The sequence below is a fragment of the Pleurodeles waltl genome, chromosome 7 (assembly GCF_031143425.1).
Source record: "Pleurodeles waltl isolate 20211129_DDA chromosome 7, aPleWal1.hap1.20221129, whole genome shotgun sequence".
Classification (NCBI taxonomy): domain Eukaryota; kingdom Metazoa; phylum Chordata; class Amphibia; order Caudata; family Salamandridae; genus Pleurodeles; species Pleurodeles waltl.
The window spans coordinates 793,977,774-793,994,895 of NC_090446.1; the positions used below are offsets into that span (position 1 = coordinate 793,977,774).

The window sequence follows — 17,122 nt, forward strand, 5'->3', positions numbered from 1 at the left end:
AAACCGGTCCCAGAATGCTTATTTCAGGTAAAGGAAGGACCTGGCTTGGCAGTTCAGGCTGGACTATTCCCATGGGGAACACGGTCAAGACTGATTTGCATATGGCTGGGTCCAAACTTGGGTGGCGTGGTGGGCAAAAAAATGATGGATTAAACCCAGATCTTTGTGACTGGGGGTAAAGGTTTGCATTATTAAGCATTCCGTCAACCATCTTGTCTTTTTGCATCTGCATTATGTAAGCACCAAAATGCATAATCCTTTCTTAGAGTAAGAAAGGGTCGACACTGAAAGAAGGCCAGATTTCCTTGTAGTGCAGGGTTAGATGACAAAAGGAGATGGGAGCATGGTCACAAAAGTGCAATTCGCAGTTTTGATCATTTAATTCCATAAACCAATTCAAATAACGAATTGCGGGGGGGACGGGGAGTGTGCCCCAAACCTTTAATACTTAACCATAATGTACAAAAACCCCTATTCTTTCTGGTATTTAATTTGCAAACTCTGAATTAACATTTATAATTTGAATGTATTTTATCAAACAGCAAACATCGCCTTAAATCAGAATGTAAAATAAATGTTTAAATTATTGACCATTATTAACCAGTGGCATCAAACGATGCTGCGCGTGGTTCGGGTAACTCAAAAATGCGATATACTTATTTGCCTTCAGATTTCATGCAGTATCATATTTGCATGCAGTGGCTCGAGAGAGGTTTTTAGAGACCGTAAAAGACGCTCCGAATAAAAAAGCCTAACCTAGTAAATAAGCGCCATCCTCCTGCATCCGTTTGGCTTAAAGAGCTGACAAAACCTTTCCAAACTCAAAGCACAATTAGTCATTAGGGTCTAGTTTTGCAGCGATGTTAAGCAATTTGTAAACTATTCCTTTTAATAGGGTTAGGCATTACTTAACCGACACAGATGTCCTGGAAATTGAAACCTCTCGTTATGAAGCCGCCACCTTGTTCATTACCTACCCTGATAGTCAAATCATCTATGAACACCCGTGTTTAATGGCCAGCCGATGAATAATCAATGTCTCACTTTTCATCTGAGAATGAAGACGAGAATAATCTAATACCACGTCCCCTGGTAAAAAACAACGGACAGCCTTGGGTTCCGTTTCTCTTCAGTGATGATTTATAAGCCGGCGGAAGGATAATGTAAACAGATGATCAATGAGTCCCATCATTGTTGATAATAACCCCCAACCGGCCGCTCCCTCCGCCTCGAAAGCCTTCCCTTTAGACTATTAGCTCCGTCCAGCTAATCCTACCCCTCCCCTCGCTCGCTGCTCTTACCGCGGCCATCCGCCCCGTCCAGCAGACTCAGAAGTAATTTTATACGCAGCAGAGAGCGGTCGACATTGATTTTTCACTCAGCACTCAGTTCCCATCTGAATAATTATCAATTTTACAGCCTCATAAAGGGGAGAGTCAACATTTCAAATCAATTCAAAAGAGCTTCATAGACTACAGCGCTTGTGCATGAGAATAGAGGTCAAAACTGCCGCGACCCCGGGAGATGATGTCAGACATTACCGCGCCGAATGACTGACATCAGAGGCACTCAGTGTGATCAGAGTGCTGCTAATGCAAATCATATTTATGCTGACTGCTGTAGACCAGCCATTAATATTTAAAACAATACCTAAAAGCCTGCATTCAAAATAAATACGGCGTATTCCACGGGCAATGAAGTTAATAAAGATATATCACCGCTTAGTCATATGCTATAAATTTGAAGGATAGCAGAGTACAACATTAAGACAGAATAACACACAACAAACAACGAGACGTCTTCAAGACTGCAATTAGCCTAACAGCCAGCAAAGGTGCGATAAAAACGCAATCTTATTTTATCTTTTTCTTTTAGAAGGAGCATGCCAATTTGGTTTAATTTCAGTTTCATAAAATTGTACCTCAGCAATCGCAGGCTCCCCAGTAAATTAAAAAGCAAATGTGTTCAAGAAGCAGTTTTCATTACTTCTTTCAATGCAGATGAATTGCTCAATTTCGCATAAACAAAAAAACTGGAAAACCGGAAAGAACAACCATGGTCGTTACTAGGATTTGGAAAACTAAGCTGTACAATTATTAATAAGGCGAATTAATATATCGTAGGTGCACTCATTCCAACATTGAACAGTTCCGACAACCAGTCACAGTTAGAGAACCCCATTTAGCACCTTCAATTTGAGAACTATTATTGCGTGTGGTACAGAAACATGCATCACAATCGCCACAAAAAAATAATCTTCAAATGTCCCTTTTATGCTCAGCACCTCTTGTCCTCTTTCTCATCCCCATGGTGCCAAAAACGCCCGGGGTAAGTTAGATTACATTCCCACTGATATAACTGAGACAATTCTTTCAATTCAGTTCTGTTTCCAAACCGTGAATGACCTGCCCTTTCGTGAACCCTTTGAATGATTTCCTAATAAAGGTCCTAGTGTGTCCAGTGTTATTGGTTTCCTCAGAGGTGAAAACAAATGCTATCTTCCAAACTCATATGGCCTAATCAAACAAGGGCAAGTATTAGCGTCTGAGACAACATAGAAGTTTCAAATATATACCCCAAAACAAAGTTCAAGTGAAGAAGGCAACATGATGCACCCACTCCTTCCCATATCCACATTTCTCCCATCTGTGAAAACCCAACAAACAATTTTCATCTAAATGTAGGACAATGAGTCACGGGGCCATGGACACATTCCATAAAATGCCGCCATAATTCACCATCAAGCTGAAAAACTCTCCACGCACATGATCACACCAAACTTGGAAAGAGAAGGATCTAGGGACAACTACTATGGTAGAATTACATCTGAACCAATGACCGTCTATGTCTATTAAGAGGGCATGCTTGGTTCACTCTTCCAGGGCAAAGAACAGGTTCCGGACCTTGTGTTACTGCTGACAGGACTAGGCCTCTGTGCACATACTGGATTAGTGTGGCTGCAGGGCCAACAAAAAAGGTGAGAAATCCCAGTTTCACATGTAGTTTGGTACTTAGGGCAGTGGTACATGTCCATACACCCTGCAAAATACATTCCCATAGTAACACAGAGCACAGATGGGAAGTCATCTGAAACAACCAATAATTCTATTTAACTGAAGAAAAATAAAAATGGCCTGAAAAAGTTAACATATGTACCAAATTTCAAGAGGAAATCACATCTCTGTAACCAGATCTAAATAAACGTAGTCTTCTTTTACAAAATATTTTTGTAAACAACAGTGGGGTCCCTTTTCAAGACTCCACTTCTTTCCTAGAATTAAGATAAGTCAATTTTGGATGGGAGGAGTGACATTGATACATTTCTGAATGGTGGGTCGCAGATAGCAAAATTCCCATATAAAATAAAGGAAGGTTCCCTGGTTGCCTGCATCCTCAGGAATGTGTCCATATTTATGGAGCTGTATCCTCATATATATATGTGCAAGTTGCTGTGTTCTACCAGTTTAATCCTAAAACGAATGGCCACTGTACTTTGGTAAATCCCTGTCTCAACCCAGTCCATCTTATCTACAATACCCATACCTGTTGAGCACGTCTTCAGTTTCTCCATGGCATTCTCTGGTTTGTTGATCAGGATTTAATAAGCAAGATGGCATTCCATTGTAAGGAAGCAGTCAATGTTTTATATCCCTACAGAGATTACTCATCTATCTCACTGAGGGACTCCTTGTATTTCATAGGAGTACATCTCATCTGACGGTATCTATAATGGATGGGCTCATACAAAGAGAACTCTCCACTTAGCATCTGGAATTCATATACCTATCTATCTGTTTATCTATCTATATATAGATAGACAGATAGATATATATAGAGAGACTTATTTAGGTAGGGCTTCAGGAAAAACTACTGAACAGAATTATACCAAATTTGGCAGGAAGTTATATCTTGGTCCGTGGATTGTACTTTTGCGATTTGGTGTAAATCTGTTAACTGGTTTTTTTTTTTTTTTTTTTTTAGAACTTAAGGGTCAAAAATATTTGTATATCTGGATGGTTGGATCCACAAGAAGTTTGAAAGATTCTTGCTGGAGCGCCAATTCACAAACAGTGTTTTCTTATTGGTCCAAGGAGCTTTATTTCCCTTGGGCTAATTTGTTCCTGACAGGAACATTAGCAAAATGTTGCTGACAGCCTTTACGGAACTAGGGGACTTAGGGCCAGATGTACGACATTTTGGAATTTGCGACTGTTTTGAAAATCGCAAAACAAAATGTACAACAGTGTTAACCACATTGTTTGTAATTCCCAAATGGGTCGCAAGGGACCTGCCTCATTAATATTTATGAGGCAGATCGCAATTTGTGACCCATTTGGGAATGATCACACTCACAGGGATAGTGGCCTGCTGGGGTCAGCAGACCTCCATGTCTGTGACTATTTTATAAATAAAGCAGTTTTTTTTAATGCAGCCCGTTTTCCTTCAAGGAAAATGGGATGCATTAAAAAAAAAAAAAAAAAAAAAAAGAAAAGTTTTCTTTTAATTCATTCAGAGCAGACAATGGTCAGTGGGACCACTGCCTGCTCTGAATAAACATTTTCACTACAATTCACAAAGAAGGGTTCTGTTGAGGACCCGTTCCAGTTTGTGAATAGGTTATCACCAACTTGAAGTTGGTAGTAACTGCCAATGTTTTGCAGCCGCATTCCCAGTCACAAAACATTCTTACATCCCCCTGCGAGTCACAATTAGGAAGGAACACCCTTGGCATGGTCCTTCCTAATGGCGAGCCGCAAACACATTTCGCAAGTCGGTAATAGGTTACTGACTTGGAAAATGGGGATGGTACTTGCCAGAAGGCATTTTATTGGTCACCGGTAAAAGCCTTTGTACATCTCACCCTTAGCCCCTTGTCATGCAGTTTGGAAAAAAACAAACAAAAAAAAAGATCTAAGGGGAGAGGGTCGGAATAACCTTGCCTCCCTATGCCCTATGGGGCAGGGGACACAGAAGGAACCCCCTTAACCCCCAGCCAAAATTGGAAAAAAAACAACCCAGCCCCGAACCAATATAGGCTCCTGGCAGCCAGCCCCGGGGACGCATTTGATAAGGGGGCAGGGCAGCCCGCCTACCCAAGGTATTAAAGGAAACCGGGAAGTCTACCCCCCTGGGCTATAATGGGTACAGAAGGGTGGGGGTGCATGGCCCTCCTAACTGAGCCGTGAATGGCCCCTCACCGAGCTTGAATGGCCCACTTTAATTAAAGGGGAGGGATGCAGGCCCCTTTCCTAAGCCATTATAGGTCCCATGGATCTCACCCCTGGGGCCGAAACGTATAAAAAACAAGAGGGGCTCCACCCCTCATGGCTGCTACTTTTAACAAAAGAGGAGGGAGCCGAGAGGCCCCCTTTCAAGAACTCTGGGGGATGGGTCCCCAAGGCCTAGTGACGTTCGGTTTAAAAAATCCTAAGGCCCAGTGGGATGGGGTCCCAAAGGTCTATTAAGGCTCAGGGATTGGGGCCATTTGGATCTCCTCCATTTTAAAAAACATAAGGCCCTGTGAGTTGGGGTCCCCAGGGCATAATTGGGCTTGGGGAGGGGGCCACATGGCCCATCTCCTGTACAAACAAGGCTCTGGAGGATGCAGTTCTCGGGGCCTAATATGGCTCAGGGAGGAGACATGTGGCAACCCTCTCCTTTAAAACAATAGGGCCCTGAGGAGGTGGTCCCCAGGGCCCAATGAGGCTCAGGGGGAGGACCACGCTGCCTTCCTCCCCTTCAAAATGCACAGGGCCCTGAAGGATGGGGTCCCCAGTTCCTGATAAGGCTCAGGAGGTTGGCAGCGTGGCACCCCTCCACCTTTTGTTATATCTGACCCTTAGTGATGGGGCCCTCAGGTCCGAAGGCCAACCCTATGTTGCACAAGGAAAGACTGTGCAGGGTGTGGGGTTAGCAGCCTTGGGAGGGGGGGTTGACTCCAGGGCCTGGCAGCAGGCCAAGCCCTGTGATCAACCCCCACTGTGCATGGCCAAAGGCTGTGTGCAGCATGGGGTTGGCTACCTGCATGGAGTTGGAAACAGGGCCTGGCTGCAAAACAGGCCATGCGGCTAACCCATGCCACGCATAAGTAAAGGTCGTGTGCATTGCGGGGATGGCTGCCTGCGGGAAGTTGGACGAAGGGCCCATGCCTCATGTGATGAAAGGCCATGCACAGCGTGAGTTTGGCTGCCTACAGGGGGGGTCAGCTGCCTCCAGATGGCTTGACCACAGGGCCTGGCCTCAGGCCAAGCACTGTTAGCAAACTTTTGCTGTGCACAGCTGAAGGCAGATGATCTGTCAGTTGCATGGGTGGGTGGGGGTTAGTGCAGTGGGGAAGAGAGGAAGGACGGATAGATCTTTTGTGTACAATCTGCAGAAAACACCTGTCCTAAGTGATGGTCTGCCAACCAGGGTGAAATCGATGGATTCTGCCTTTCACCAGATGACTGGTCCCTTGGATGGACATGCTGAAGAGGCTTGGCAGGTGGAGCTGGAGGAAGACGTGGAGTGTGTGGCTCTCTGACCTTGGCATCAGGGCGGTTGGCACCTCGCCATATTTTTAAAACTGCTGGGTCCCCTGTGGTGGCTGGAAAGCCTGGAATTATGGGGCACCTTGGTCAATGCTGCAAAAGAAACAGTGGAACTGCTGTGATTGGTGAGGTGGGGCAGAGAGGCCCAGGGAGTGCGCCATAGTGCATATACATCAGTGAGGACCCGAGAACCCAGATGAGTGCAGCTACCCATGGCAACAAATAGCAACACAGGTGTCAAGAGCCCACCCAATGGAACTTGTGGTGCCCAAGATCCAAGCCACAATAAATTGTTAACTTGGTCGCATCACAATCATCTTGAATCACCTGAGCCAGAATGGAACAAAGGTCATCAGGTACATCAGGGAAGACTCGTGCCTCTGTGGGAATAAAGGGAAACAAATAGCTGCCGTTAATGGAATAGAGGTTCAAGCTGATGCATGAGAAGACACATTTTCCAAACATTTCCTCTCTTTTAGATTCCCTGTCAGGGAGAGTAGAAGGAAGTGTATTAGAGTTGGAATAATTTGTGGAGGCATGGAACATGAAGTTATCTGGTGAGGAGTGCTGAGAAAGAAAAGCTGGGTAGCCTGGAGGAGGCCGATTGCGCTTGGCAACATGACGATTCACCGACTGGCTGAAAAACCCTTTGGCCCAAGCACCTAATAAGGTGTCCATCAGTAAGCCATTAAAGGTCAGGAGAAGCTCCGAGGAGGATGGCCCAGGCTGGAGAACTTTGGCTGAAACATTTGTCTTGACCTGTAGAGCAGGAAGCTGTAGGATCAAGAACTTCAGCCATTCTTCTTATTGCCATGGCATATGAAGTGGATTATTCTGTGACTGGCTCAGATGGAGACAACAGTGCTGTCTCTGGGGAGGTATCAAGGCCATTAGCCTCTTATAAGCCTTTGTACCAATGGCCGTCTTAAAAGGGCTAAGTGAACTCTTCACCCAGGTCATTATCATTGTCAGAATCGGTTCTGAAAAGGAAATGCAGAGTGTGCTGACAACCCTGCGGATGCTCAAGGGTCGGACGATCAGGGATGGGATGTGCCCGGGGATAGTGCGGGTCAAAGTATCAGAAGCGTGTTCAGAAGAGGAGCCAGAGGAAAAATGGGCCCAGAGGGTACACCGGCTGACGGGGTTCCAGGTGGAGGGTATCTTGGCTCAGTGGGGCCCAAAGGGTGCATCACAGGAGGTCGGCAGGTATCCGAATAACTGGAGCATGGCTGAGTGGAAGAGCTATTCGATATGGAGTGGAAAGGCTGAAGGCCTGGGAAACTGAGACTGTCCTGGAACCAGCTGTGAAACTGGCTCTGAAGTTGGCCTAATTTGGAAGCAAGTTCAATAAGAGTAGTATTGCCCCATTGTGAATGAGAGGGGTGCAAGGAAGCGGAGCTCTGCTTGGACTTCTTATGCTTTTTGTCCTTACCTAAAGACTTGGAGTGCAATGAAGCTAGACCTCCTGAGTGGCTCCATGGGCTCCAGGAATGGGAGCAGCAACAAGAACAAACCTTCAACTTGGTGCGATCTGGACGAGGAGTTTTCTTGTGCTTGGTGAAGTAGAGTTTCACCTCATGTTTCTCAATGGTCATCAGGTTTATCGATGAGAAGTCTCTGCAGGCCTTGGTGCCGTGGTGCCATCGCAAGCACCACAGGCACACCTGATAGGGATCTGTCACAGATATTTGTTTGCAACAGTCCCGATAAGGCTTGAAACCTGTTGTTTTAGGGGGTGACATCCCTTGCACACTGAGAAATTTTGGAAGAAATCAAGGTGAGTCTCAGAGAGTGAGGAGCTCTGGATCTGTGTATTGTGGCGCGGAAAGATAACAACTGACATCAACGTTCAGGGGTGGTCTCCATACATGCTCCACATGTCATTTCTGGAGTGGAACAGCGCCAGGGAGGGGCCACACCACACCACCTATTGGAGCACAGTGGTACTGCTGAAAAAGCTTCCAGATCCAGTCTGATGCCTGGGGAATATTCAAAAGGTGAGGAATCTGCAGCTACAAGTCTCTATCAGAAAATACGATATGGAACAGTAACACTCCTGTAAGAAAATGATGCACTGACAACACTGTGATCTCCCCAAAGGAGGATGCTCCTGTGCATATAATAAAGGCTGGACCAAAATGCTTGATAATAGTATGGAAGCTTTTGCCAGGAAAGATGTTGGGTGACTGCAGGTAATGAGTATGATGAATTGTTATGCTTTATGTAAACAACCACATGAGAAATCACAACCACACTGGAACAGGGATAAGGAAAAGAACAAAAGGCCGCCCTCATCTAAAAGACCCTTTACACTCTGAACAACAGAGGCTGCAGTCAACTACACCTAGTCATATGACCCAGGGACAGTCTGCAGTCACCAAATGGTTAGGACAATAAAATGACAAATTTCTGGAACTGGCACTTTCAGAATGCTCACTTCAAATCTGACTTTACCATCAAAGGAGGTTTTAAAATATAATTCCCCAAGCACCACACATGACTTTCCTACTTGCTCTCAATCACAAGTTATAACGTATTAATTGTAATAAGGTAACCCAGTATTATCCTATGGGAAATGTAGGCCTAGCAATAATGAAAAACGAATTTGAGAGTTTTCCACTACCAGGATATGTCAAACTTAAAAGTACAAGACCAACATTTTGAATAAAACGCAACTTGCCCTATAGGCTGTTTAAGGCATACCATAGGGATGACATATATGGATTAAAAAGGAAGGTTTAGGTCTGGCAAAAGTTTATGCTGTCAGGTCGAAATGGCAGTTTAAAACGGCACACACAGACTGCAATGTTAGGTCTGGAACATGTTTTAAAAGGCTATTTAAACTGGTGGCACAATCAGTACTGCAGGCCCACTAGTAGCATTTAATTTGCCAGCCCTAAGTACCTGTAGTCCACGTTACAAGTAAATTAACTGTGTAAATTGGGTCTAACCAAATTTCACCATGTTTAAAGGAAAGAACACAAGAACTTTAGCACTTGACAGTAGTAAAGTGTGCATAGTCCCATGGCCAGCAAAAACAATCTCAGCAAAACAGGAGTGAAAGCAAAATGTGTGGGGTGACCCTGCAGAGAGGGCCAAGTCCAACACGTATGATCTAATCTTCCTACAAAGGTGGGATCCTTTTCTTTTTCTTTTATAGTTCCTTGTATTTGGTGATGCTAGTGTATTACTGTGATGCAATCTTAATATCTTAGAGCAATGTGGTCTGACCATTTATGTTTCTCTGCTATTTGTATCACCTTGCATTAATACAATTTTAGCCAGTTTGCTTATATGTGTGTTGAATATAAACTGAATTTTGCAGCAACTCTGCTCAAATTCTAGTGGTATTTTATCAACTTCTGTGCATACGATGTAAATGGGAGTGAACCCAAATAATTCATATTTTATAGCATGATCAGAACAATCAGACAGGAAGAGTTTTAGTCAAGACTGTATGTACGTAAATGGAAATTTTATAATGCAATCCTAGCCAACAGGCACCATAGCCCTGTAGTGGGTCAAAGACCTGGATAAAGTCAGCAAGTGACTGGAGAGGCACCTGGTTTGTGAACTGTTGATGCATTGCGATGTATGATTTTTAAGAGGTGCATCTTCAATCAACTCTTTCCTAAACTGAAGCAGCATTGGGGTGGTCCTAATGGAGACAAGGATACTGTTCCAGATTCCGCGTGCATAGATGGAGAAGGTCAGCTAGCTCTTTTTTTTTTCTTTTTGCACTTCTTTGTAGTTGATAATGCTCTGGCTGTAGGCGTGCTGAGAACCACTAGAGATGGTGATCTTATTTGCAATTTAGGTGTTGGAGCTGATCGGGATAGCTTTTTAAATGATGCTGCTGGGCTTAAAGATGGTGTAGGAAGACATGGAGAGTCAATGGAGTTCCTTCAGGATGTAGGTGATTTGATCATAGTTCATTAGGCCCTGGATGAGATATGCTGCGGCATATAGCATGCTTGTTAGGGGTGCCAGTGTGGAACCTGGGAGGCCATGGAGTAGGGTGTTCACACCATCCAGATGCGAGGGCACGAGGGCTTGAACTGCTACAAGTTCTAAAGTCGCTTTCTGAAGGAATGATTACACTTTATTCTAAAGACAAAACTGACACCAGGCTGTTCTCTGTTTTTTTTTTTTTGGGCAGTGCCTTTCTTGAGGGTGAGGATGGTGACCAGCCTGAATCCAAATGACTTGGCACATGTCATGGAGCCCCATATGTAATGCTTTTTTGTTTCTTGTTCTTGCCAAATAACAGGAAAACTGTCTTTGTTTGGTTGAGCTTGAGTGAGGCACTGAACACCCAGGTTTAGATGAAGTGCAGGAACTGTTTGAGGTGTTAGATATCTGAACCACAGGAGTCTTTTAAAGAGTGTAGTGTTATCATCAACAAATTGGTGAATGCTGATGCTGTTATTTGTGAGAAGAGCACCAAGATGTTCCATCTAGAAGTTGAAAATGACAGGGTACGCTAGGGACTCATGACTGACTTTGCAGGTGATATGGATTTTTTGGACCTGGAGGTGCCCATGTGAACAAACCGATGTTGGTCGGAAAAGCAGGAGAATGAGTACAGGACACTGCTGACAAATCTTTCTCGAGAGTCATGGGTGCATATGAGGGTGGGGTGGTTGATAGTGATAAAGACAGCGGAGAGGTCAAGCAATAACTGTTCTATATATGCATATTTTATTGGCTTATTAGTCAAGTTTTATTAGTAAATGAAAGAAAGGGTACTGCATTCTACAGTTATTTTACTTTAAACAGAAGTTTTATCCGCAGAAACAGAATGGATGGCATTGTCAATGTCACTGTCAAATGACAATTAAGGCTATCATACAAATGGACATCATTAACCACAAGAGGCACTCTTTAGAATAACATAGTTCTGCGAATTTTGGAAATAGAGCACTCCGAAAACTGTGTTCAGAAAACAGTGTTCATTAAAATAACAATGATAATCCATACATTTCTGGAAGAAATGAAATGACTTTCAACTTATATATCAATGTCCTCAAATTAAATATCCATGTCCAAGTATCATACAAATGGAAGGAAATCACAGAGTTCACCTGCAAATGTGCAACAGCATCCAAAAATGCTGAATAAGATAAGTCAAGAATCTAGAGCAGGGGTCTCTAACCTTTTGTTCAATAAGAGCTACTTGTATCCAATGAAAATCACTGTGAGCTACCAATATTATTAGTGTTGCAATAGAGACCACATCAGAAAAGATTACACTAGTGTCCGCCATATGCACAACTATTAGTGCTGATCACCTCAGTGCATCAATCAGGGTTGCCATCAGTAATGAAAAATGATATTGTTAATCTGGAATGCCTATACAAGGGTAATACAAAACAGCCACAGCTGAAAAGCCCCTGGCACGAAAGTAATGATAAAAAACTAAATAAAAAAATCCAGGATTTGTAAAGCGCAGCAAATCACCTGCGAGGGTCTCAAGGTGCTGAATTGGAGGGATGGGAAGACTGAGTGGTCTGCCCAGAATCACAGGATGCTGGACTGATGCAGAGACTCAAAACCTGGTTCCCCCAGCTCTGAAGTCAGCAGCCAAGGCCATTATGCCACATACTCTCCTGATGATAATGATAATACTAACAGGTCTCCCCATATGTTTTATCAGCTTCAAATTGTTTGGGGAAATTTGCTATTTTCCTCCAAACATCAGCTCATGAGTTCTGAAAAACATTCATTTTTCTCTTGAATATACAATTCTGGCATACATCCATTAATTCAACCAAGAAAAAGATTCTTATTTAGTAGGCTGGGATGCACACAGGATAGCTACTTAAAGGTAGCTGGAGACCTACCATTAGCTCATGAGCCTGATTAAGAGAAATCATCATTATGAGGTATCTGCTCCACAAAGAAAAACACCCCACACCCATAAGGAGCAATTTTAGGCAAATCTGAAAGCGCCATTTGTTGGCATTCATTTACACTGAAATGTACAAGGATGCTCAATCGATATAGTTGATGTTAGAATGAGAGGGTTGGAAGAAGTATTTCTTGATTGTAGGCATGTAAAGCTGTGGCAGTCCTCAGACATCGTGTTTTACCACCTTACTTTGAATTTTTTTGGCAGCCCGTACCACCCATCGGCTATGGTACTAGATAGGAATGTTAAAGAGCGAGAAAGGATGCCAGAGTTACAAAGCACTGGCAGCACCACACAAACTGCAAGGATATTTAGAACATGGAGTTTGTTGTCTCTATGAAGAAACCATTATATTACATGCTTTTTTCCCACAGTCAACTGTGGTTTAAATTTGTTTTTGCCTGTAGTTTTGACAGAGGGAAGATCTCTTCAAGAATAAGTTATATTTTACATCTCTCCAGAAAATTTAGGTTTTATACATTATTCTAGTGAAGAAACTAACATAATGTAAGATTTTAAGTAAGAAAGTCATGTTTTTCATCCTTTTCCTAAGGGCTGCAGTCAAGGTGAATCACAGGCAAAGTTCAAGGAGGAAAGAAGGTAATGGAACCTATAGGAAACATATCATCAATATAGGATAAAAAAAATTATGTTAACTACGGACTGCTCACTTTTATGGATCATACACTTCGAAATTAGAAGGAAAAACACCGGGAACAAATAAAACTAGATTATGTTCTGTTATTAATAAAAACTGAAAACACAACACATTCATTAAAACAAAATCTGGCTTTTTGTAGTCAGTAGTAGTTCAATGAGCTAATTAGGACATTTTGATCAGTTCAGAAAAAAGGAACCCAAAATACACAGAACACTATAAGGTAAACATGTTGAAAGCCTACAGTAGGCATGGTGGTACATTCTGAGATCTTTTCATTAAAATGCATAGGACAAATTAAGAGAATCTCATGTGCTGATGCTGCTCTTACTGCATGAATGACCATAAAAAGATATGCAAAAAAGAGTGTTTCTGTTTGTAACTGGTTGCCTCCAGTTATGCTTTAACCAAGGTTAGTTTGGTAGTACCCATTACAAAGGTTTGGCTGCTTTGAAAGAAGAGGCTTCTTATGTGCGTCGATGTACTGAGCACACCAGAGAGAGGGTCACAATTATGAGCTTGGAGATTTTGGTTGTTTCACTACAGGTTATTTTAAGACATCAATGCACTTTCCAGACCACATGGGACAAATAAGATAATAAAAATAAAAATATATACATGTAGATTAATATGTTATCCACACTCATAATATTACCTGTTGTAGTACATTTGGATTCTGTTGCATGAAGTGGAGTAACCTTTGCCCATCTTGGCAAACTTCTCTACGTCTTAGTGTTTTTTTTCCTTCTTTTGCTAGATGTTTGAAGAGGTAGCTAACAATGTAGTCTAAACAAGCGCAACAGCTTGAGGAGACAATTGTATCTACAAGAAAAAAAAGATTATTCATCTTCTGTGACAGTACCCTTGGAAAAGCTCAGCAATGCGTCATAAAAAGAATGTGTCAGTACCATTCCTTTTACTTTTGTTTGTTCATCTTGTGCGGTTAAACTGCTTGCAATTTTTGTGTTTCTTTTCTATCTTACGCTACCTAAATCAAATTTAAGCACATATCAATAAGCGCTACTTACATTTAGCAAAACCTCTCTTTGAATTTACTTTTTATTCATTATTTTCCCTTTTTACTTATTATTTTTGCAAATATCCTTGAGCGAAATAATTTGTATCCACATAGATAAGCTGAAACATAAGTAGTACCAGAGTAAATCAAAAACCATGATCAAAAGTTACAGGAACATAAGCTCATCTATGAATGTAAGACGCATCCAGAGTGCTCCAGCCTCTTAATACAAATGCAAAATCAGAACATATGGCAAACCTTAAGAAACGTTTCTTTAGACTCATATGTTGTTAATGAAAACGTTGCTTACGATGGGAAACACTCTTTCAGGTGGTTCCTCCATCTAAACACATATTCCTCACCTTTAGAATATTCTCAGGCACCAGACTGGATCTGGGGAGTTCTTCAGTAATGCTCCTATGTGCTAGAAGGTGATGTTGTTTCAATCTGAGGTGACTCTGTAATGCCTTGGGAGTGATAAAGTTGAATTGTAAATAAAGTGCCACTCCTGGGCACAATTTCCTGTATCACTCTCTTTCCTTACCCTCAGAATGAGAGGGGAGAACAAATTATCAGTCAGTGTGCTGATCTTCTAACTTAAAACCTCTGTTGATGTTAAAGAGGCCACTTCGCACAACAGAGAGGTAGGAGGGCATTGAGGAATCTGGAGTTCAACAGGATAACCACCATAAAGAGCATTAACCTGAGAATAGATCCTATAGCAATACCTACCCCAAAGATGGAGGGTATGGAGAGCGGGCTTAAATCAAAAAGTCTCCCAGGTCCAATTGGACAAAATGCCATTCCAGCGGGTCATGGCTGTCAAGGCACTAGTTCTTTGTGAACCTATGTACCAACTTCTAGATCACAGCCTGGCAGTTGTCTGGAACAGGCACCCCTCGAACTAATGCAGCTGTAGCAGCCTTGGCCGGGTGAAATGAGCACACAGGCCTTCACCAGACTGCTTCTTGGCCAGTGTGTAGCAGATTTTAATGAAGAGGACTATCCAACTTCTGCACGGAGAGAGAGTAGGAAGGTTAATAATGAGTGGAGGCTGGAGCAACACGTCCCCCCTATTGGCTGCAATTGGAAAATCTTGGGATGTAGAAATATAACAAAATGATATATTTATATATGATTAGATTTTGGTGGCAGCTTGCTACACTACACTGAGGTCATTAATATATTAACTGGAAAAAAGAGCTTTCCTTAAAGTTACAGGACCTCCAAATTGTTTTTTTGTAGTTGCAAAACCAATCTTATAGTCCCAATAGTCCTTGTTTTTAATTACGATCAAAAACTCCCAATAGGAATGAGTTGTGTGCATTATTGAGCATTAATAACAAGGTCACCAGAAATTAAGGAGCATTAATACTGACCCAGACATTAATTTATTTAAAGAGTTTTATATAGCACCAGCATACCACCTAATGTTCAATTCAGAGCACTATTAGAAGGGAAATAAAGGTAACAGACTATGTAGTACAGGATTAGTCTCAGGCAGGATAGACCAGGGCAGCAACGGGAATAGGATGGAACAATCAACTGTGGTAATAATTATTTGTGGGTGTCAAAGAAGAGAAAGAGTGCAGTCACATTCTCTGGGAAAGGAGTAGTCTTAAGAATGTGGAAGTGAGATAAAAGAGTCTCCGAAAATGAGGCTTTGAAGGTGTTTCCTGAAATGGAGGTAGTAATAAGGCTTAACAGACTTGGCGGTAACACACAACAATGATTCTAGGAACAGTAGTATGAGTATTTATGACCTTATGCAGTAATGAGCAGAAATGTTTTCAAGCAATAATGACATTCTATGGCAGCAGCATTCAAGAGCTTCAAAGAACACTTCATCAGTAGCCTTCAATGACCTTACGCAGCAATGAATAGTAGTTGTCTCATGCAGTAATGAACATCCATTCACTAATGATGGCCAATGTTGACAGCATTAATGAGTATGAATTACCATATGCAGTAAAGTTCATCAGTGGAGACATGCATTTATGAGCATTAATGTCTCTTCACCCTCAGGGCTGGGGGGCATTTTCTCTTTTTGTATAGACCCACTTGGCCTTGCCAATGGGCCAGGAATGTTGTTTAAGCTTCCTCCCTCCACCCGTGTCGTGCCCAAAGACAGTGGATTAGTATTTCTGTTGTCTGCCTTTAAAAAGAGGTGCCTGGGGCAGCTCACATCTTCCTGGTGCACTGGCAACAACTGCGAACAGGGCTGCAGAAGGCTCTTACCTAACCGGATCCAGCCTCACCTACAACAGAAAGACAATGAAATAGAGCAGTTACAGGTAATATCTGCCCCAGTGTCCTGTGCACAACATAGTGCCAGGCTGCCATTAATTACTCTTTTTTATGCGTTAATAATTCATTCTTTATTGCGTGATTACCTAAAATCTTGGAAGAGTACACAAAAATAAATACAAAAGATAAATATGTATAGAGTGCAGCCCGGAAGGCAATCATTGTGATGAAGTTTCAGTAAAATGTCTTATTACAGAAGGTAAAATGCCTGAATGCATATCATTGCCGTTAACAAAGGCTAGGCCAAATAAAAGGATTACAATTAAAACACATATCTACATATCCGAGCTTTAAAAACAAATGGTAATGTCTCAGTATTATGGTTAGTTGTGTGCAGCAGTTTGTAGCTAAAAGGAAAGTCTAAGTGCGCATTGAGCGGTCAGTCAGTTTTGCTTGGAGCTGCGTAATAAACTTCCCAAATTTGGGCAGATCAGCTGGTTCCTTGAAGGACGAACACCAATGATTTGGCCTCTTATGCAGGATCTTATGCCGTGGCGAAGAAAAAGAGGTCTTAATAAAGTGCATCGTGCATCCATCAGTGCCGTGCAGCAGCACAATAGATGGATGAAAGTCTCTGTTTTGTATTCGCAAAACCTGCAACCCTTTATGTTATTGAGGGAGTTCCATTTTGGATTTAGTTCCTTTGTCCTCAGGCCAAGCAGTCTAGCAAAAGCAAATTGTGTCACACAGGCTTTCCT

At 42.4% G+C, this 17,122-nt stretch overlaps 1 protein-coding gene across 2 annotated transcripts in view; it reads right to left on the reverse strand.

The window, feature by feature from the left end:
• The window catches only part of RANBP17 (RAN binding protein 17), a 1,172,021-nt gene that overhangs the window by 145,268 nt on the left and 1,009,631 nt on the right, over nucleotides 1–17,122 (reverse strand). For both annotated transcript variants that reach the window (XM_069199335.1, XM_069199333.1), the window contains exon 25: nucleotides 13,755–13,921. In XM_069199335.1, the coding sequence (XP_069055436.1) occupies nucleotides 13,755–13,921 (167 nt within the window). The remainder of the gene's footprint in view (nucleotides 1–13,754; nucleotides 13,922–17,122) is intronic.